The sequence below is a fragment of the Ochotona curzoniae genome, unplaced genomic scaffold (assembly GCF_017591425.1).
Source record: "Ochotona curzoniae isolate NIBS_2020 unplaced genomic scaffold, NIBS_Ocur_1.0 contig_64, whole genome shotgun sequence".
Lineage (NCBI taxonomy): Eukaryota > Metazoa > Chordata > Mammalia > Lagomorpha > Ochotonidae > Ochotona > Ochotona curzoniae.
In genome coordinates this window covers 48,906,082-48,929,611 of record NW_024466502.1, presented here as the reverse complement: position 1 = coordinate 48,929,611, position 23,530 = coordinate 48,906,082, and the positions used below count along the sequence as shown (strand labels likewise).

Here is a 23,530-nt window from a genome sequence, read left to right as displayed (position 1 = left end):
TAGTGTTGCTGAACTACAAGTCCAGTTTATAGTGTTCAAGCATAATTTTTACTGAAGTTGGCAGATTTTAGGGTAGTCTAAACTGGCTTATAACTCTAACTTAACTCTTCTTAAAAAGAAAAAAGGACTAAGTGCAAAATATGGAAAAATGTCAAAAGTAGCATGTGAAATGAGAAGTGATGGATGTCTTGTCACTGCCCGGTGCAGTGTTTCTCAGACTGTTTCAATCATAATCAAAAATAAGAGGCAGAAACTCAGACTTCACAATATAATACTTAATCACTTTCTATTTATATTACCCTAATTAATTTTTAAAATAACTTAAATAATTTTGTCAAGATTTATTTATTTTTATTGGAAAGGAAGATATACAGAAAGAAGGAAAGACAGAAAGATCTTAAAATCTGCTGGTTCACTCCCCAAGTGGCTGCAACACCTACAGCTGAGCTGATCATCCAAAGCCAGGAGCCAGGAGCCTCCTCCAGGTATCCCATACGGGTGCAGGGTCCCAAGGATTTGGGCCATCCTCGACTGCTTTCCCAGGCCACAAGCAGGGAGCTGGATGGGAAGTGGAGCAGCTGGGATGCGAACCAGCATCCACATCCCAGTATGTGCAAGACAAGGATTCAGCCACTGAGCCACTATGTGAGACCTTCACTTAATCCTTCCTAACACAGTTCTGTTTAGACAACATATGATAAATGGGAAGTTATAAAGTGCAGAAATATAAAGGTAATTGTGTAATACGATGTTAGGGATCTTACTGCTAGATGGGAATCAGATCAGTAGGAATGATCCTTTTAAGTTAAGATGGTATTCTAGTATAACACTTATTTTATAGAAACATGAAGCAAATTCTGTTTGTCCAAATGAACAAAGTAAAATGTCATTAACTATTACCACTTAAAAATGGTTTCCTTAGGAAACAGTGAAATAAAAGAAACATTTTTTTAAAAATGTGGGATATGCCTTTTAGGATGTTGGAACATCCTAGACTTGTAGTTTTTAAGTAGTACATTAAATGTTAGTGTTTTTTCTGAAGAAGTGGGAGAATATGGAGTTTTAGAAGTTAGAGTGTTATACCCCAAAATTACTTTTACTCATTTGATATATTAGACAACTTTCACTTTTATTTATTTTATAGAATAATGTGGAAGGTTTTATTTGAATAAAAAAGAGTTTGACAGTATCAGAATATTGCCTATTTTTTAATACTAGTTGAAATATAGAATACCAAATAAAATTTTTTATGTTCTCATTTTTAAAATTCATTCTCATTCTTCTTCATGCCAGGTAAAGCCTTAAAATTAAGCATGAAAGTTTTATTGAACTTTCAGCAAAATTCATGCTTCTTATTCATTTTTTTAATAACCACCTATCTTCTTAGTAAAATTTACTTGTATTATGATTTCTGCAAGCCAGAGAAACAGCAGTTTTGCGTCTTCCTTAGAGTTCTGCAGTTGGGAGTGATCAGGCTAAGTAATTGAAATTAGGTTGTGACACTTCATCTTCTTTTGTCGTGTTGATAGTTCTGTGTAAGTTGTTTTTGTAGGTGGTTGGATAGTCCTATCGCCGTATTGGTGTTTAATCAGTTGATGTTGATTCACAAGTAGATTTTTGTACTTCTCAGGGCTTCCCTTCAATATTTTGATCTTCACCATTTAATCAAAGATTCTGCAAATTGGGTGATTACACATGAAAAATTGCGAGTGATACAAAGTATGAAAAGTTGTAGGAAATTAATAGTAGAATTGAGTTTTAGACAGTACTACAGATGATGATCAGGATATTGAAACATCTTAAAAAATGATACAAGATTGAGAAAATTGGAATTATTTATTTAAAAGTGACATAGGGTCAAGAAAACCAAAAGTTCTCAATAAGAAATACATAAATAAGGTGGACAAAATGGTTTTCTTCAAATGTTTGATTATCTGTTCTGCTTTAATACTGTTTTTTTTTTTTTTCAGAGAATAATTTTTGTTTGAAAGGTTCAATGACAAAAAAAAAGAGACACAAAGAGAAAGCGTTCTTCCCTAAATGTCCAGAATAGCTCACTGCAGTATGGAGCCTGTAGTGGTATTTCCCAAAAGGCATCTATTAAAACTCTTCTTTTAAATTCCTCCTGTTTACCCATTTCACAAAGTATCAGAATTTCAGGCAACTGTGCATGTACATATGTGTATATATGTTCCTTGTGAATGTATATATTTGTATGTATATGTGTTTTGAACAAAGTATTGCTTTGAAAAATAGCTCAGATTGTGGAATTTTAAAAAGATTTATTTGAAAGGCAAAGCAACAGAGAGAGAGAGAGAATCGAGAGTGAGCAAGAGAACACACTTCAGTGCTTCAGTTTACTGATTCAATCCTCAGATGGCCACAGCATCACGACCGGGGCTGGGCTGAAGCCAGGAACCAAGAAAAGCATCCTGGTCTCCCACGTGGGTGGCGAGGGACCCAAGCTATTGGGCCATCACCTACTGCCTTTCCACGCGCATTAGCAAGAAGCTAGATCAGGAGCAAAGATGCCAGGAATCACACTGGTACTTTTATATTGGGATGCAGGCATTATAGGCAGCTGTTTAGCTTGCTGTGCCACAGCACTAGGCCCATGTAATAGGAATTGTAATTCGTCATTCAACTTGACAGTTCTGTTATTTAGTTATATTCCATGTTTGTCTAGTAACCTTTACTCAGTCACCAGGGAAACAAGTAGTCACTTCCTTCTTTACACTCTGGCACTTGTGCTCTGCAATTATAAACGCTTGATGGACATTATGGACTTTGGACTTTGACTACTTTTTTTTTTTTCATTTTGAAGCTTATTTTCATTTTTTTTGAAAGACAGAGGAAGAGAGATGTCATATCTACTGGTTTGTTTCTCTGAATACCCACAACAACCAGGTCTAGTGAGGCCAAAGCCAGTAGCCTGGAATACAATTCATGTGCTGTGTGAGTGGCAGGGACAAAAGTATTCAAGTCATTGCCTGCTGCCTCCCAGGAGACAGATTAACCAAAAGCAGAGTTGGGAGTGGAGAAGCTGAGACTCAAAACAAGGACTCCCAAACTGGGTTCTGCTGTCAAAATGGCTTAATTCCTCCTGCAGACACCTACCGTGAATGTACTTTCTAACTAGTCTTTTTTTCTTTAAATATTCTTTCAGTTTGATATGTTATAGAAATATAAGATGGAAAATTGTTCCTCTTCTCCATTTTCCTTCCCCTCCTTCTTTATTATTTTAGTTCCTAGGGAACTCTTCCAAAAATACATTTCCTTAAAAATTGTTATTAGCAACCATGCCTTAGATGATTTAAAATTCTGTCAGTACAAGTTACTTTGTTACTTAAAAAAAAATTTTTTTTTATAAATTAGGTAAAAGTGATCTCTTAGGTGTACAAAGTACTTTTTTCTTTAGATTTGTTACTCTATATTTATGCATTAAATTTAAAGAAATTTCAATCACAGTTAACTCTGCCATTCAGATATTACCAGTTTATATTTTGGTGCTTTCCCCACTTCTAGGGTGAGTTTTTTTGGTGCAGTAGTAGAGTACTTTTTCATGTAATATTTTATAATCATGCTCCTATGTAATTTTTAGAGGTTTTATATATCTAGCCATTCTTACATTATTGAATGTATTGTTTACCAAAAATAGTGGCTTGGCAAATTTTTTGAAATCATAATGTACATTTCGCATTATTTCCCAGGTTGATTTTCTAGAATTGTATTAAGTGAACCAAGCTCAAACATTTTGAATATATTCTGATATATATTGCCTAATTTCTCCTCAAAATGTTTCTCTTAATTTATATTTCTAATCAGCAGAATATGGAGATGTCTGTTATAATAAACCCTTCTCAGCATTAGATAGTTTCAGGAAAACCATACCACGTTCATTGAAGGAAAAATACTACCTGATCGTGGAAAATTATGTATTCCTGAGTAGTGATGATGGCTGTGGTAATAGTTCAAGTGGTTGGGACTCTAACACTCATGTGGGAGTCCTGGCTGCAGGTGCTGGCCTTTTCTAGGTCTGGTGGTTGTGGTTAGAGAATAGATCAGCAGATCTCTGCAAACAATGCATTTATATTTGTTGCTTTGAAAGTTGTCATCTTGAGAAAATAAAGCCTGTTTTAGTGGTATAGATCTTGTTAAAAATGTTTTTGGACTTTGTTTTTTGTTGTACTGGTTTCTAGGGTTTTGTATTTATTCCATGGGTTATATTTTCCGGTGAGACATAATGCTGGGAAAATTTTTAGTGTTTAAGCAGTATCATCCATAAGGGTAACACTAATTTCTGTTAGGGTAAAATGAGCTAATAAAAAGAGACTGATTTTTCTTTTGTGTTTAGTGAACTGATTTTAAAAATAGATTCAGGGCCTAGTTGGTAGCCTGGAGGCTAAAGTCCGCGCCTTGCATGTGCCAGGATCCCATATGGGCTCTGGTTCTAATCCTGGCAGTCCCACTTCCCATCTAGCTCGTTGCTTGTGGCCTGAAAAAGCAGTTGAGGTTGGTCCAAAGCCTTGAGACCCTGCACCTGCATGGGAAACCCAGAAGAAGCTCCTGGCTCCTGACTTTGGATCTGCTCAGCTTTGGCCATTGTGGCCACTTGGGGAGTGGATCATAAGATGGAAGATCTTCCTCTCTGTCTGTCCTCCTCTCTGTATATCTGACTTTTTAATGAAAATAAAATAAATCTTAAAAAAAATAGATTCAATAAATTCTATAAAATTTTTTCACAAACTATTTTTATATGAAAGCCAGATTTGACAGAGAGGTCTTTTGTCAGCTGGCTCACTGCCCAAATGGCCAGAGCTGGGCTGATCTGAAGTCAGGAGCCCCCTCTGGGTCTTCCGCATCAGTGCAGGGGCCCAAGGATTTGGGCCAGCCTCTACTGCTTTCTTAGGCTGAAAGCAGGGAGCTGGTGTGGAAGTGGAGCGGCTGGAATATGTATTGGTGCCTGTATGGGATGCCAGCTCTGTAGGTGGAGGACTAGTATGCTATGCCACAGCACCAGCCCCTTTTTTGAAGTTTAAAGAATTTAAATACTAGGTGATAGTGATTGACAGTGACTTAGGAGTATGAATCATGTGCAAGTAATTGATCCTGTTAATAAGATGATTTAGAGCATATGCTGTTTACATTTGTGTGGATTTAGATGAGATCATCATTTATTATGGACATCCAGAGGACTTATCCTCTGTAACTTTGTTTTCCTATCAAAAGCAGGAACGTTTGCTTTAAATTAAAAACCTCTCATTGCAAAAGGGCAAACAAAGCAAGGCTGGCGGATACATTGTGCCCTCGTATAATTAGTGTTGTGTTTGTCTTCATTCTTACTTGAAGCTGTTGGTTGTGCAGTGTTACTACTTTGTGTTGACTGTATGTGTATTGTCACTGAAGCACTTTGGTGATTTTATTTGTAAATCTTCAGGTATAAAAGGCAGGAGGTGAGCTTCTGATGAGGTAGTTGAGGTTTCTCAGTTGCTTTTTGATAGTGTGAACTTAGCTCAGCACTTGGAGCCTTAAAGATGCCAATCAGGACTAACATATGTCTTTTCCCGGTTGTCAGCGAGTTTAGGTAGGTTGCATTCAGAGCCTAGAATTCAAAGGATAATTTTTACATGTAGAAATGTGCGGGGGAGACTACAGTGTGAAAGCATCCTGTTTGTTTATGAAGGATTAGCAAAGGCGTTCTTTTCTAAGGGCAGTGTATGACCTTTTCTATAGAGTAACTCCTTCACTGTCTGCCAGCGTTTGAACAGAACAGTGTAAACTAATGTTATTGCCGCATGCCTGCCAGTGTCCTGGTTATTGGGAGCAGAGGCAGGCCGTTGAAGATGCTGAGAATTTTTCACACTTTCGTTTTAAAAGTTGTTGTGTCAGAAATACAGTTTGTCTTAACGCTATCCAAATGCATTGCATCCTTGATTCTTATTCCTTATCTTTAACATTATAGTCAAAGACTAGAAATCCGAGCACAGGTCGCTGATGCCTTCTTGTCCAAGTTCCAGTTGACTTCTGAGGAAATGGGTCTGCTCCGTGGCACCAGAGAAGGACCTGTGACTGAGGTACGTTTTAAGGTTTTTCCCCACCTCAGAATAGCATTTGCATTTTGGTTGAAGACAAACAGCACAAGGGAGATGGTAATGAAAGTGTGTACCTCTAAGGAAGCAGTAATTCTCAGCCAGTTAGCCAGTTTGTTGATTGCTTTTTGGTGACTTCTGTATTCTAAATCTACAGTTAAAAAGAGTACGCTTTGTGGTGTTTCTGTCCACCCAGAAGCAGTACACAACTCTAAGGCCTTTATCCCCTTCATTTCTTATAGTTATGTTGTATTTTGTTTTCATTACTATGACTTTTAAAAAATTATTCATTAAAGAAAAATAACATGTTATTGTCATGATTGAATATTATTGATAGCATTGTGGAAACTAAGAAGGCTCCAATAATTGTTTCTAAATGAAAAAACTGCCATTGTCACATTGTGATCAGTCAGCTGTTATGTATTTAATAATCGTTTTGTATGTCTCCAGCTTTGTACGTAGTAGACATTGCATTAATGTGTGTTTTGAAATATGAATAAATACGTGGTATGCTTTCTTTAAAACATTTTAAAAGTTCAGACCACTATGAAAAGAGAATAGGTGAAAGGATTCCTTCGTTTGCCATAACCTTTTAATTCAGGGTAATGTATTTGTGGTTGAAAGCATGACATTTAAAAGTCACATGTTTAATTTTAAAGGATTTTTTCAAGGCATTGGGAAGAGTAAAACAGATTCATAATGACATCAAAGTTCTCCTGCGTACGAACCAGCAAACAGCAGGGTGAGTGACTGCTTTGCATGGTTGTGTGTATGTCCAGAATTCTGCAGATATTCTAGGCTCTTTGGACCATTTGTCAATTAGTAGTTTAATCTTCATTTATCTCTGGAAAAGGAGGACGTTGTAAAGGAGCCTCTGAACCTGAAATATGTTCATGGGCTGAAGCAGCAGCTTATCAGAAAGTGATGATATTAAATTTGACATGTAATTGCAAAACATTACTGATTACTGAAACAAGCCATTTCATAATATAGAAAGCTAGTAGACTGAAACTAAGTCATTCCAAAACTAACCAAAATAGTTATATGCTTGCAAGAAGCTGTTGACTACAAGTTGAAGTTTTAACAAGTCTTTTGTTTTTAGTTTGGAAATTATGGAACAGATGGCCTTGCTTCAAGAAACAGCTTATGAAAGACTTTACCGATGGGCTCAAAGTAAGTGATTTCTTTAATACTGATTAAGTTTAGGAATTGTAGTATTTGATTTAAAAAGTTTTCATTTGGCCTTTATTTGCTATACTTTGGTTTTGGTAATCATAAGTATTTTAAAAGAGAACATTTGTACCTACTGTCTTTGCTTCATCAACCTGTACTGTCAGCCAAATAGTATCCTTACGGATGAGAATAAAACAATGAAGATTGTATTTCTGTTCTTCATTATCTTGAATGGCCACCTCTTGCTTGTATAATTAGGAGTGTATAAATAATGAATTAACTTTGTTATCATTGTACTAAATCCCCACAAACTTAATGACTTAAAACCACATAAATTCAATGTTATTAGATCAAAAATTGGATTTGTCAGTACAGTAAGTGTTGACAGCCTTACATTTGTTTCTGCAGGTTTGAAGGGATAATCTGCTTCCTTGTTTGTTTATTTGCTCATGGAGTTCCCTGCTTTGCAATTGTCAGGTTGAAGGCTAAGTTTCCTTGCAGGCTGTTGGTGAGGACGTTTCCTCAGAGGCTGCCTGCATTAAACTGTGGCCCTGCTTCACCCATCTTCAAAGCTAGCAGCAGTGTGTCACATCACTTTGATCTGGACTGCTCCTTATTTATGACTGGTTGTTCTTCCAACCTCCTCTTTTTTAAGGGTAATCTGAGAAAAAAATCCTATTTTAAAGTCTACCAGCTATTGCTTTTGTCCTGTTATGTAACATGTTCACAGGGCTCCAGGGATTAGGAAATGGGCATCTTTGGGGAGGCCCATTATTTTGGTTAACACAAAAGCAGTGTTGCAGTGGACTGTTTGCAAAATAGTCCATCAAAACCAGCGATGATGGTTAAGCAAGAGTGGAATGGGAGCACATGGCGTCTTCATTGTGGTTACCAACTGGTGTAAAGAGCTGTAAGTAAATCCAAGTAACTACTTAGACTTGTAGTATACTGTGGCCTTCCTAGTTTCTGGTCTGAAAGCCTCATACTGTTCAAACTGTCTATTTCCTGCTTTTATTTTCAGTGTTTCCTCCTTCCTGGAGTATTGTCTGGCTTTTTCTCTGCTTGTCTGGAACTTTCGTCTTAACGGCTTTTAGGTTCTGAATCTTCTTGGAGCTATCCAGTGGCTGTGGACTAAAACAGTGACTTTTTCCATCTCTAAACATCAGTCACTGGAAATATGTTTTTAACATTCAATATACTAAGTAACTATGCAACTTTTCACGTTTGTGCCTTTTCTCTTGTGAGTTTCCATCTTCTCAAAGGCAGGGCCATTGCTTGAGATTCTTTTGTACTTCCATAGCACTTCATGTAGTGACCTCTGACTTGGGAATCATGGGATTGTTTGTAAGGATTTCTTTAATTTAGTGTATGTGTGTTTTATCATTCATGCATGCTAGGGGAACATATTGCTAGAATGAAATTCTTGTATGCTGCAAGACTGGGGATTTATAAATGAGTTCTAAGTTCTTCGACGATAGTAGTTCTTGTGGCATTTTACAGATAAAATTAGAACAGTAAGGAAAACTTTGCAGTAGAGATTTTTAAGGGTTCAGTATTTGAATAATTTTGCAATTCTCTTGAGGTATCAGTTCCCCACATAAACTGCTTAAAAAACTGCTTAAGAGTTGCTCCTGGGAGAAGGAATTTTATTTTTAGTACTTCTCTGCTCCTCTGTGTATGGCCATTATTCACTAAATGTTTCTTGATTATTCAGAACTGAATTTTCATCGTGATAAAATATGCGTTTGGGTGTACTTGTTAGGATATGTGTTCATATAAAGTCATGTAACTGCTTAAGTTTACATTTCTAGTTAACAGCACAAATTAGTTTTTAATTGCAGAATCTCTGAGCACATTTTTTCAAGGGATTTTTGACACAAAATTTAGACGGTATATGATGGTTGTGATAGATTTAATTTAATGTAATGAGTTGTAACATTAATTGTTTTTCAGGTGAATGCAGAACATTGACGCATGAATCCTGTGACATATCACCGGTACTAACTCAGGCAATGGAAGCACTGCAGGACAGACCTGTCTTATATAAGTTAGTGACTTCTTCCTAATGAAAAATGAAATTATGCTTTTTCTTTGATAGTTTATATTAATATTTGATGTGATCACATTTATATTTACAGTTTTATAATTATAGTGATATTTTCACTGTGTGTGTGTTCATTGGAGCATGTACTCTTTTGAGTATGATATGCTATAGAACACAATATGAAGAGGAAAAACAACCGGTGTGCTCTTCCTGTATCTAAAGCATCTTGTGTTTACGTAGAGTGCTTTCCCTGAGTCTTATTTCATTAACTTGTTTGGAATTGCTCTTGGCTAAAATTATCATATTTTCTCCTAGAGAGAAGGAGAGATGTAGTTACTCAGAGAAAGAAAGAATTTTTTAGTGTTATATTTTCGTCGATAATATTCAGGAAAAGAGTGGGTCCAGGACTTGGAGTCTTGCAAATTATGCCAAACAAGTGCTCTATCTGTATTTTAATTTTCTTTTTTTTTTAGTTTCACACGAGGTAGATTTTTTTTTTAATGTCTGGAATGCCATGAAAATAAGTTCTAGGGAGACCAAGGGTTGTTACAATTAAAGAATCAGCCAGGGAACTCTTAGAGACATTAGATCCTGCTCTGAGTCACATTTTTAAAGTATTTCTCAATTACTGTGCTTTCTGATGAGAACATTAACTATCCTATAATGAAATCACACAGCACAAATACTGTGATGGCTCTGAAAAAATTATAACACTTTAATGCTACATATTGATTGCTTACTTTGTTTTAAGAGAGATTATATGTACTGGAGGCACAGTGTCAATTTCGGCATTTGATGTCCTGTTAAAGCTGATGCAGGAGACACCCATGTCCCTTGGTAGAGTGCTTGGGTTGGATTCATCGTTCCGTCTTTCTGCTAATGTGTACCTGGGGAGGCAGCAAGTAATGACTCAACCACCTGGAGCTCTGCCACCCATGATGGAGAACTTGACTGAGTTCCAGGCTCCAGCTTAGTTCTGTTCTAGCCCTGGCTGTTAAGGGAATTCTTACTGCCATTCTGTTTTCTTTCTTTTAAGCTAATTTAAAAAATTAAAACGAAAAGCTATCCTCAAATTGCTTTACTTTAGAAATCCAGATGTCAACAAATGCATTTGAATGGAACATATTAATTGCTGTCTAGGGTGACGTCTGGGTGCTGTATGAGTTAGGTATCCTGAGTTAGGGGAACCAGGTGAACATCAGAGTACACTTCCTGTGGAAATAGGCGTAAGGGAGTTCTGAAGTTGAGTGGGTGTTTACTTGGGAGAACGGAACTAAATATTCCATGTTGAGAGAAAAAGTACAAAGATCTGGATAGAGAGAGAGAACACACACCTTTGCGAAATTAATTACAAAAGCTAGTTGATTAGAATAAGATAAATGGGGCCCAGCGTAGTGGCCTAGCATCTTGAACATGCCAGGATCCCATATGGGCGCCGCTTTTAATCTCGGCAGCTCCACTTCCCATCCAGCTCCCCGCTTCCTGGAAAAGCAGTCGAGATTGGCCCAAAGCCTTGGGACCCTGCACCTGCATGGGAGACCAGAAAGAGCTCCTGACTCCTAGCTTCAGATCAGTGCAGCACTGGCCCACTGTGGTCACTTGGGGAGTGAATCATCGAACAGAAAATCTCTCTGTCTCCTCTCCTCTCTGTATATCTGACTTTGCAATAAAGATAAATAAATCTTTTTTTTTTTTTTAAAAAAAGAATAAAATAAGTGATAAAGTTAGCTTTTCTTTAATAATTTTTTCAAACTGGAGATTTTCTTAAATTTGGGAAAAATTTAATAATGTATCCTGTCAACCACCAGATGGCACTGTGTGAGCTTTATTAAGGAATGTTCAGAAGCTCACTACCTTTGGTGTCTCAAATGAGCAAAGTAATGTCAATTATTGTTGCCTCTGGGGATGATTGCCATGCTTATTACTGTTTCTTGAATGGTAAATACCTTGAATATTACTTCATTATTAACTTTCAATAGTTCAGCTTTAGAAATTTCTTTTTATCTATGTAAAGGAAGTAGATTTTATGTTTTTCATATATTTCTTTTTAGGAACAACATGATAACCTTCTACTCTCCCTCCCTCTATATACTTTTCTTATTTTTAATTTTTGTGATGGCATTCTTCCAAGTTTCTGTATTATCCCAATCTTAATCCTCCACTAAGAAAAGCATTCAGCAAGTGCTAAGTAGAGAGACCACTGCTGCTGAGAAGGCTAGACAAAGGCCATCACCAACACGCAAATCTCAAGAAGTTTCTCTGAAAAACAGTTTCTTATGAATGGAAATTAAAAGCGTCAATGGCTTTGTCTTTCCTTTGTGAACTTGCAGAACATGAGCTATTTAAAGAGCCAATATGTGCACTGCTGCTGCTTCGTCATGTTCAGATTGTTGGCATTCAAAAGAGGAACTTCTGTGCTATTTTGTCTTTTTAAGTTTTGATTAGAATTTTTCCTTTATTTACTGTAGTGAAACTGACAAACTGAAAGCCTTTCAAAATGATTTGAACATTCACTCTTACAAAGCTGCATCCTTAATTTTCCCTCTTTGTTGGAAGACAGATTCAGGTGGGCAGTGTTTTCTGTCTCCAGTTGGCTCAGCTCTAGCACTGGCACTGGAGGTTCACTTGTGACATCTGCCGTTTTTACTTCAGATTTGTCCTTTACGGAAATTAACATTGATGTTTATTGCTATTTCCTATTAGGCTACGGATGAAACTTTCCAGAGTTGGTCAGACTTAATAATGCCCTTCTCCTACTAAAAGTGTCATTAGATTCACTTGTTTCTGTTGTATCCGTAGCCCTAGGCAACAGCCCGGAAACAGACATTACACTGTTCATGTTGACTGTTCAGTAGGTTCATGGGAATTACATTATTTTAAAAATTACAAAATTTAAAAGTTCATTAATTTCCAAGTTCATTAATTTCCATATAACCAATCACTTGATTATAATTTATTATTTCATGGAGTCAAGTGATCTTTTAAAAGAAATCCTTTACACTAGACATTTGTGATTTAAGAGAACGAGGGACAAGATAGAAATGAACATTTTACTTAATTTATTTTTAAAAAATGGAAAGCAAGTGCAAGGAAACTATGCAATTTAAAAAGACTTAGCCTGATACTATGCTTTCCCCTTTTCTTAATACATTTTATTTACAGGAAATCTCAAAAGTGTTTACTTTTACCTGAAGACAGACAGACAGACACACACACACACACAAACACACACACATACACAGATCCACTGTCTGCTTTATAGTGACAGTCTTACAAAAAGCTCAGGTTCCTAAAAATTATAGGCATTCACCATTTCACACTTCTCTTTGAAAGTAATTTCTATCCAAGATTCTTATATCTAACTAGTTGTGGATTTTCTTTGTTAAATCAGGACGATGTTAAAGCAATATGGTGTAAGAAATGACTTCTTTTGGAAGTACTAGAAAAAAGTTGCAACTTTCACATATGTATAATTTAATAAAATAATTCTTAATATTTAGTCTAAATCATTTAAATTAATTATTTATTTGCTCTTAGAAGTTGAGGAACAATTCCCACTTGAGGTTAGCTGACATCTTTATAGCATCCTAGTCTTAGCTGCGACAGTGTTATGCTGTTTTTTTAAGAGTTGGAGGACTGAGTGTCTAATGAAAAGATGTTTTTTTTTGGTAGGAAGTGAAGCAACTCTGCTGACATTGGCCTACCAAAGCATACTTTGTTTTCCTGTTTACTTTTTAACACTGAAGAGACTTTGATTTAGGGGACGCATGTGGACAGTGGTGGTGATAATGGGACATAAGGAATGAGCTAGTAAAAGAAATAGACACTTGAGGCAACTCCAGGTCGTCTTCAGCAGTTTCACCCCAAATTTTGCTTTTCCTCAGTTCAAAGCTTTTTTTCCTTGCCTTAAAAAACTGTTTAAAGCTTTAATGTTTGATCTAATTGTATGAAAGTGCTTTTAAAATTTCATGGAAAAAGGTAAATTGAAAGATAACTTAAAAATGTTGGATTCATGTGTGTTATTTTCATAATTTGCTTTTTCCAAGAACTTTTGGAAGGCTTTTTGTATGTTTAGGAAATAATATTTGCTTTATGTGCATGGTTGAGCAATAAACTCAAGGAATACCTAGTATGTCTAATGTTGGAGTCAGAAGAGGTTTTTAAAATGAATAGTAATATGGGTGGCAAATTTTGGTAGTAAGTGGTAAGTAGCATATGGAATAGAGCGGTTTTGTTTGTTTGTTTTGTTTTTTAAAGTAGAAGAGAAAGTCTTAGTTTTTAAATCGCCGAGTTCCAATAAGTAAGTAAGCTTCTGAGAACTAGATAATACAGCTTTGTGGGGAAAAAAAAAGGCACCAAGATTTAAATTGTAAAGGTATTGCAAGCTGAAGAATTGAGAACTGTACCTTGGCCTGTTTAGCTTTTGCCAAGCCCACACTGCTCTGTCCCTTATTGCTACTGCCCTTGTTTAAATTCCAAATTGTAAAATTGTTTCTTAGTAGGAGTGAATATTGGCTGCCTTTAGATTGGATTTCCAGAATGCTAAGGTTACCTCATAAATTTCTTTCCTTTTTAAGAGAATGTCTAAGGAAACTTTAGATGTCTGTCTTGTCTTAGACATTGCTTACATTGTCTGTTACAATAATTAGGAGAAGAATCTGACAGCTTTTCACTTCTTTCTTCCAGGTATACCTTAGATGAATTTGGAACAGCCAGAAGAAGTACAGTTGTTCGTGGATTTATTGATGCCCTTACAAGAGGAGGTCCAGGAAGTACACCGAGACCCATTGAGATGCACTCCCATGACCCTTTGAGGTACAGTGTCGGATAGTAGAGGGTTTAAGTCTGTGCAGGGGAGCTTCTCACCAGCATCCTGTTTTCATTAGGTATGTGGGCGACATGCTAGCCTGGCTCCATCAAGCTACTGCTTCTGAGAAGGAGCACCTGGAAGCGCTCTTAAAGCACGTGCCTACGCAAGGTGGGTTGATTGTTAGCTGCTGAGAACCTCGGCGTAGGAAACAATGTAGGACATCAGTGTTTCTGTTCTCATTGCCATTTTCCTCACTGAGGTAGAACACTTCACACCCTGATGGCACGACCAATGTCCGAATTAATCTTCCACTCCAGGCATCCCCACTCTTACAATACGCTTCCTCCTTCCTTGCTTCTACCCTGTCACCCCACTGGTTACACTTTTATAGTGCACCCTCTTCCTTCCTCAGATTCAGATTTACGTTTCTGAAGTGCCTAGCATGATTTAGCTCAGATCTTCAGCATGATATTAAAGATAGAAGGTGGCACTCATTTGTGAGTGAACAGGCTAAGTGACTTGCTTATAGCTGCTAAGCTACTAAGTGTTTCACTTTGTACAACTTCATTTTCACCATTTTCACCTGTTTAAATTTTTTTCATAGAAATAATTACTAAATATACTTAATGAAAAATACTTATCTTAGTTTTAAAGAAAAAATAATTGTATTTGAGAGTCATTCATATGTTGTTTATACAACTTCGTATTTTCTTAATTATGATTACAATGAGATGCCTGTTTTAACATCTGAGGGTTTAATGTATATAAAAAAGATGTTTTTGTTATGAAGTGAAGAGAAACATCGTGGCCTGGAATCACCTGATTATTTTCTATAGCTTGGCCGCACATCTTTGTGGCTCATTGCGTGATCTGCAGGAGAGGGCAGCGGACAAACATGCGGCAGTGGCTGAAATCCTCCCTGCTGAGGACGCACTCCGTATGGAGAACACAAGTCTGCATTTTTTGAAGTGTAATTTTTATGTTTTCTGGTGTTATCCCCAGTACACAGTTTAAAAGGATGTAGTTTTATTTCTTTAATGATGTTTTAGAAAAGTAGACAATTTTAAGCAATGGAAAACAAAGAGGTTGGAGTTAGATGAAGCAGGTTATTTTTCAGGAAGGAATTAAGCTATCTGAGCCTGTTTCTCCACCTGTGACAGAAAGAGTGGTTACAGGCAGTAAGTGTTGAGTGCCCACTGAGCGTGATGCTGAAAAGTGGGCAGTTCTCCCGCTGAATACATGATACACTCCTCTCTTGGTACCCTCAGCTTATCTATTCCACACCACTACCTGGAATGAATGCTGCTGCATCTTCACGTCACTTCCTTTGCTAAAGAGATTTTAGTTGTTTTTGCCTCTCTGTCTCAGCTTACTTCTTTTTCTCAGAGCCAGCAGTAGTAGTCATTTAATTAATTTGACAGCTAAATGAATTAACATGACTTTCTAGAAACACATTAATTATTAACATGGTAATGTGTTGCTAACACAATTAGTGATGTACCCAAAAGACATCAAACTTAATAATATTGGTCTGATTATTTTATGTGTTACTAGGTGCCATTAATGCTAAGTATTACTTGTTAGTTTTTTGAACCTACATAAAGCAGGGTATAATAAAGAAAAAACTTTAATGATGACTTAATTGCTTTTAGATGTTGAAGAAAATATTCAAGAAGTTGTTGGACATATCACTGAGGGTGTGTGCAGGCCTCTAAAGGTAGCATTTTTTGTTTTTGCATTTAATAAATGGCATGTGGAAAAGGTATAACCTTATTCTTAAGAATCTAAGCAAACTGATACCAGCTTGAGCTGGTATAATTTTGCTAAACTAACATTAATTAGACTAATACATTTTAAGATAATAGTTATCAATTTTCTCTTATAGAAAGAAAACTGGAAATATTTATAGTTTGCATTTATTTTGTTTACAGATTATGTTTCTTGGTGATTTATGGTAATCAAAGATCTAGTCAGTTGAAACAACTAATGTATAGCTCTTTACAGATTTACTAAAATGTGTTTCATATGTTTTATTTCTCTATAGTAAGTTAGTTTGTAATAGCAATAAATAATCATTAATGCAAGGATAAAATAAAAGTTTGTGTCAGTGTTATTAATGCTATTTCTAGTACAAGGGACAGAATTTAGAGTACAGTTTGATTAGAATTCTCATTGTACCATTTAATTGTATTTTACATATTGTTGCTTAACCCTGTTGTACTTTAATTTGTTCACATTGAGCTTGCATGCAGAAATACTTACAATCAAGGCTTGTTATAAGGATTAAATGAGATAATTCTGTAGCCAAAGAGTAGCTGTAAGGATTAAATAACTCTGTAGGTTATTATTTAGTAGGCATTTAGTAGGGCTGCGAGGATTTTCTTCTCCTTGTTTCATATTTATGGGATACTTGTTCATTTTTGTCTTGCTTTTCCTTGTTGATTGACATTTGTTTACTTATAGAAATTAAAATACATAGGGTTTGTGATTTATTCTTATCAAAAACTAAATGTTGAAACAAATTTTATTTTTAAGACTTTTTATCAAGAAAATGTTAGATACAATGAATTATACTTGAGATTTTATTTATCACTGTAATTTGATTATCTGAAGATCAATTGTGTTGAATAAGTAGATATAAACTATTTTGAAATTATTTTGTATTACTGTCAAATGAAACATTTATTAGTGCTTGATTGTCACTTATGTCATGTAAATATTTGTTTAATTTACATAGCAATTCTGGGTATGTTTTGTTTCGAAGCATGAAGAAAATTGTAATAATCATGGATGACATCTTTGAGAAACTATTCCTGTACTTGAAAATGTCAGAGATAATAGATTGAACATGTTATAATATACACTAAGATATGATCTCTAAGTCTATTTCCTTTTTAAAAAATCTGTGCTCTGAAACTCATCCCTTATAGCAAGGGTACTATGACATGATGGCATCTGGCCTATTACTACTTACAGGGGTGTTCACACCAAAACAGTAGATGGAAGCATGGTCATTCCTGTCGTCAACCTTTGTTTTCAAGTTCATGGGTCAAATTATTTAAATTTAATCTGTTAGCGAAAGCTTTGGTGAAGTGAATACGCCTGACTTTGCTGAACTCACATGGGTTCCATGAAGGTAGATGTTTGTAAAAACAGCCTGGATAACATCTGGATGATAGAGTTGGCGCCCTCTGATTGCTAATAAAGACTGTCCTAAGCAGCTCACCATGCATAATATTAGTTTGTTTCTTTTTGCATCCCTAGCTCTCATCCCCTTCTCTGTAATTGTAAGCCCTCTCTCGCTTTCTGCCGTCTCATGCTTCTCTTCCTACTCCACTTTCCTCCTCCCCAGCTCCTGCGTTTGCTCTCTTCTCTAGCTTTGTGGAAGAGAGCCACTGCTCCTCTGCTTCTTCCCCAGCTCCTCTGCCCTTTAGGTCTGCAGCCTGTTTTGCTGCTTTTAAGATCTGCCTTTATTGTTCTGCTGCTAATACAATACAGTTAAGATTTATTGTTCACTAGTTATACCAGAGTTTCTTCTTCAAACTTTTTAACTGAGCTGTTACTTCCATTACTGCTTTAAAGCTCTTATGATTTTTGTCCATCTCTGTCATCATTATGATTTCTAGCCATTTGCTGTTTACATCATTTTTTGATCTCTTGCTTTGTGTGTTTTCTTTGTTTGTTTTTTGTTTCATCTTTTTTGTTTCTGTTTCTCTTGTTTTCTGTTTTTCTCCTGAATCCTGGCTTTGATTGGAAATCTCCTTAAAAAATTCTAAGACAGTGTGTTTTTTTTTTGCATTGAAAACAAATTAATTGTAGTTTAATTTGCAAATCGGATTTTTCAGTCCTTCTATGTTGTAGTTTCTATGGTAGCTGAATGTGTTATTTTGTTTTTACCTTCTTTTTTTCTTCCATCTCCTCTCTTTATTTTCTCCTTTCCTTCCATCTCCTTTCTCTCTTACGGGAGTTAAACACTTTCTTAACATCTCAAAATTCTGGAAGTCAGGCTTCCAGAAAGCTGCAGTGATGTTGTAAATCTGCGGGTGACAAGATGCCTGTTCACAGTTGGTGTATTTTCTATTTTGCTCTAATAATTCTGTTATAATTCATAAAAATCCCTTTTTTATAAACTGTATAATTTAAATCACAGTTGAGGCCTTGGCCAAAAAAAGAAATTGTAATGTGGAAACTGTGAATTCAGATGGTGTCCATAATCTGTTAGTTAACCATTCTGTTGCTTTCTGCCAAAAAGCAAGTCAGCTTCATAATTCTTTTTTGTATGCTGATATGCATATATTTATAGAATCTCATTTTAGCAAATCACATATGTTGGCATTATGACACGCACAAGAAGCTCGAGCTTTCAAAAGGGTTTAAAAACATCTGCTGTGTATGTACTGTTCTACTACATGCCTCAGGGATGTGAGAGAAGGAGAAGGTACAGTGGATGTGCTTGTGTTTAGGGACTAGTTAGTTAAGGAAGGTGATGCTAGAAAACAGTAGCTTAAAGCAGGTGCATTACCATGTGTTCAGTCAGCATGTATCAGTGTGGCTTAGGTTGTATTCATTAATGAAGAGATGCAAAGTAACAGATCAGTGAGGGATGGAATTTTAGGAAATGTTTCTGACAGCTCAGTTTCAGCCAGTCAAGGTCATCTTAAGCCAATGGGATCTGTGCCGTGATTGTTTTATAACTGAGTTGGTGCTGATTTGACATTTCTCTGTTTTTCTGTTTTCTGATTACTAGAAAAAGAAACTATAAATTATTTAGACAAGATTTTTTTCTGAATATTTACCAGTGGAGCCGTATGTTTTCAGTGATAGCCTGTTTTTAGGGGTATAACAGCTGCTTTTGCAATTTAATATTGAACCAAATTCCATTATGTGCTGATGATAACTTCTAAATAATCTCATTGTGTTGATCTTTCTGATACCAGGTCTCTTGATCCAAATTCTCCGGACAATTACTCTTTTCAGAAGAGTATATTTGTCTTACTATTTGTTATTTTATCATCCCTCTGACTTAAAAATTCAGAAATGCTTTATTTAGAAGGTATAATTTATCTCTATGAGAATTTTACCTTTACTTTTATGCTTTTTATATACCATATCAGTAATGAAGAGCAAAGGATGATTTCAAGAAATGTTTAACTTCTTCTCATATATTTTGATAGGTTCGAATTGAACAAGTAATACTTGCTGAACCAGGGGCAGTTTTATTATATAAAATCTCTAACCTCCTCAAATTTTACCACCATACAATCAGGTAAGCAGAAAGGTGAGGCCTACTCAGTCTCAGGTGAAGTTCCTTTTACTTAGAGCACCATGTAAGCTCTTGTTTGTTTTGTTTTCACCGTACGTGTGGCTAAGTCCAATGAGCACCTACAATCATGTGAGCCAGTGTCTGCGTGTTATACCTGCTGCAGGTTGAGGTCTGTCATCTCCTTTCGTCTTTATTCTCCCAAAACCTAGTCCTTCTGTTCATGTGCACACACATCCCTCTTCCCTCTGAGCACTGCTTTTACCTGTAGAGCGTGTGTAAGGGCCCCTTCGACGGTAAGAGCAGTTCATGACAACTAAAGCCACTGTGTGTTATACTTGTAAGATAGCATAATGAATGAAAAATCTAATTTTAAGTGAAATAATGAGAACTTTTAGCAGTTCATATTCTGTCAGTGATGAATTTGAACCATAGCTTTGTCTTCTTTACATGAAAACATCTATATCTGATTAGATGTTGTATGTTTTATCCAGAGTGTAATCTTTCACTCTAATGATTGTATTCATTTTTGCTTTGCCTGCATCTATATTGGTGCTATTTACTTTATTATAAATGTGTAAGCTTTATTTATAAAAGCTTTATTACAGCTGTGTAAGATCACATATATCTCATTGTATGAAGACAGTGTTCTTTCAAGCTGTGTTTTTGGTAGTTTTTGTACTTCTTGTAGTTTCTGAATGATTTAACAACTACTTGTTTTTGTTTTTTTAAAGATTTATTTATTTTTATTGGAAAGGCAGATATACAGAGAAGAGGAGAGACAGAAAGGAAGATCTTCCATCTGATGATCCACTCTGCAAGTGGCCGCAATGGCCGGTGCTGTGTCAATCCAAAGCCAGGAGCCAGGAGCTTCTTCTGGGTCTCCCACGTTGGTGCAGGGACTCAAGGCTTTGGGCCATCCTCTAGTGCTTTCCCAGGCCACAAGCAGGGAGCTGGATGGGAAGTAGGGCTGCCGGGATTAGAACCGGAGCCTATATGGGATCCCGGCGAGTTCAAGGCGCGGACTTTAACCACTATGCTGTTGCTCCGGGCCCAACTACTACTTGTTATCCACTTTGTCAGTATCGTGAACAGAGGAGTAGCTATAAATATCTAGGACGATTATAAGTTATAGATCTCAGAGAGCTTCAGAGATCCCGAATTGTAGAACATCACAGGCTATGGTAATGAAAAGATATCCCTTAGCACATGAGCATAGCCAGCCCAAACTTCAAGGTAAGACATGGATTTTATGTCTTATTGGTAGATTTTCTTTTAAATTGTTTTTCTTTCTATTCTTATCTTGTTTTTCTTACTGCTAGATTTTGAAATAGAACTAAGAAGCTATAGGTGAGAAAAGTTTTTAGAAATAGGATTTGACAATATTAAACATTTAACATATACATTTATTGTCATCATAACTCAATAGCAATAAGTTTATTCCCATTGTAATGTTACATATATCTTCCTAAAATAAGAAAATGATACATACTTAAAGAATGCAAAAGCAACTAAAAGAGCTGGACACAGCACATGCTAGGTTATGAAATATTAGTGGTAAAATAATTTTTATTATTTATATAAGGTGAACATATTTCATGTGTTTTGTAACTTAGGAGCATAGTAACGCTTCCCATCTTTGCTTCTCTCTGGCTCATACTACTATCCTCTATCCTCCTTTTCTAATTTTTCTTAATGACATGTTTTCATTTTATTTTATAAGCACAAGTTTAACTCTCCACTATGTGAAGAATTCAACAAATAGGAAGTAGAAAAACGAATGTTGCCTAAGAGTACAGGCAAAGGTTATAAGCAGTTAAATCTCAACATGTTGATTTTGCTCATATTCATTACATTTTTTGTGCAGTTTGTATTTATTTCTATAGATCTGAGGGTAGCTTATGGGGTTGGCTTGTTTTCAGTTGAATCCATTTTGTTGCAAAAGACAGTATCTCATTCTTTAACGTCTGAGTAGTATTCCACAGTGTATATTTGCCACATTTTAGAAGTGCCCGTATGATACTCTAAATTTTTTTTTTTAATTATTGGAAAGCCAGATATACAGAGAGGAGGAGATATAGAGAGGAAGATCTTCTGTCCAACGGTTCACTCCCCAAGTGACTGCAACAGCTGGAGCTGAGCCAATCCGAAGCCAGAAGTCAGGAGCTTCCTCCAGGTCTCCCACATGGGTGCAGGCTTTCAAGGCTTTGGGCCATCCTCAACTGTTTTCCCAGGCCACAAACAGGGAACTGGATGGGAAGTAGGGCCACTGGGATTAGAACCAGCGACCATATGGGATCCTAGTGGATGCAAGGCAAGGACTTTAGCCACTATACTATCATACCGTGCCCATGATACTCTAAATTTTTATTCGAAGATAAAATAACTCAGTTAAAAGCATTATAAAATGCTTTATATAAACTTACTTGCAATGTCAAGATTCTAAACAGTTTTAGCATCTGCAAATTAGAGGTTTTATATTTTTGAAGAAAATGCTGAAAGTGAGATCAAAATTTTTTTGTTATATATTTTTCAGGTGTGTATGATAGCTTAAGTCTAGATAGTGATAAATGAACTGAAGAGAAAGCAAGAAGAAGGAAGTAGAAGTGTAAAGATTGGCTATCTGTGAATAAATGCCCGTGTACAAGACTTTGGATATCTTTTGGTGTAGGTGGATTGGATAGTCCTGAGTAATGTGAAGGAGAGAATAATTCAAGTACCTATTTGGTCACCTGCATCCCAAGTGAAATTGCTTGTTTCGTGTCTTAGTTTCTTTGTTTTAATCCAGCTTCTTGCTAATGTATGCACAGGCAGCAGGTGTGAGTTCATACGCTTCAGTGTCTCCAACCACACGGGAAAGTCAGACTGAGTTCCAGGCTCCTACCATTAACCTGAGCTAGCACTGGCTTTTGTCAGTACTGAGCAAGTAAATCAGATTGAAGTTCTCTTTGCTTGTCTGTCTTGCAAATGATATGAAAACCATATCATTTTTTCTTTAAAGTTATTTAAAATGAATAACATGAGGGAGTTGGGCATGAAGAGATTTTGGATCATCCTAGTCCAGAAAGATTCAGTGAAGTCCTGGATCCAGGATAGGCTTGAATTTTGCAGAAGCAGAAGGGGGACCAGCTACTGGAGTACAGTAAATTGGAAAGGAGGAGGAAAGATGAAATCGAAGAACGGAGAGGTTGGGTAGCAGGACTTTACAAGTCATCGTGATAATTTAGCTTTTACAAAACAATGATTTCCTTTCTTGATATTATTAATTTGAAAGCCAGAGTTAACACAGAGGGGTAGTCAGAGATTCCACTGTCTTCCATTCACTCCTGAAGTGGCAGAAACAATCAGATCTGGACTAGGCTGGAGGCAGGAGCCATGAACTTTACCCTAGTCTGCTCATGGTGACAGACTCAAGTGCTTGGACCATTGCTGATGTCTCCCAGGCCTAGTATCAGGAAGCTAGATCACAAATACAGTGGCTGGGGCTGTTTCTCAGTACTGTAATGTAGGATATTGGTCTACCACACTCTGGCTCCAGATTTAGATTTGAAACTGATTTGCAGAAAGTATGGGAACGGACTAAATGACTTGAACAATTTATGAGACCAGGTTAATCTAGGTACAAGGTAAGTAATAAAAATGTGGTGAAGTCAGGCCCGGCGCGGTGGCGCAAGTGGTTAAGGTCCTCGCCTTGCACGCCCGGGATCCCATATGGGCGCCGGTTCTAATCCCGGCAGCCCCACTTCCCTTCCAGCTCCCTGCCTGTGACCCGGGAAAGCAGTCGAGGACGGCCCAAAGCTTTGGGACCCTGCACCCGCGTGGGAGACCCAGAAGAGGCTCCTGGCTTCGGATCGGCATAGTATCGGCCGTAGTGCTCACTTGGGGAGTGAATCATCGGATGGAAGATCTTCCTCCCTGTCTCTCCTCTCTGTATATCCGCCTTTCCAATAAAATAATAATAATAATAATAATAATAAATCTTTAAAAAAAAAAGTGGTGAAGTCAAAGGAGAAACTAAAAAAGTGTTTAAGACGTGGTTTGTATTCTTGAACATAGATGTTGATGAATCATAATAAAGTGTTAGCCTTCAAGGTGGGAAAGGTAGTTGATTTCACACGTATTTTAATGTTGTGTTCAATGTCTGGACTAAATGG

The 23,530-nt window shown here is 36.6% G+C and overlaps 1 protein-coding gene across 2 annotated transcripts in view; it reads left to right on the top strand.

Moving 5' to 3' along the window:
- The window catches only part of COG6 (component of oligomeric golgi complex 6), a 64,387-nt gene that overhangs the window by 12,717 nt on the left and 28,140 nt on the right, over positions 1-23,530 (top strand). For both annotated transcript variants that reach the window (XM_040991480.1, XM_040991479.1), the window contains exons 5-12: positions 5,963-6,074; positions 6,749-6,831; positions 7,192-7,262; positions 9,216-9,309; positions 13,993-14,121; positions 14,193-14,284; positions 15,769-15,833; positions 19,291-19,382. In XM_040991480.1, coding sequence (XP_040847414.1) covers positions 5,963-6,074; positions 6,749-6,831; positions 7,192-7,262; positions 9,216-9,309; positions 13,993-14,121; positions 14,193-14,284; positions 15,769-15,833; positions 19,291-19,382 — 738 coding nt within the window. The remainder of the gene's footprint in view (positions 1-5,962; positions 6,075-6,748; positions 6,832-7,191; positions 7,263-9,215; positions 9,310-13,992; positions 14,122-14,192; positions 14,285-15,768; positions 15,834-19,290; positions 19,383-23,530) is intronic.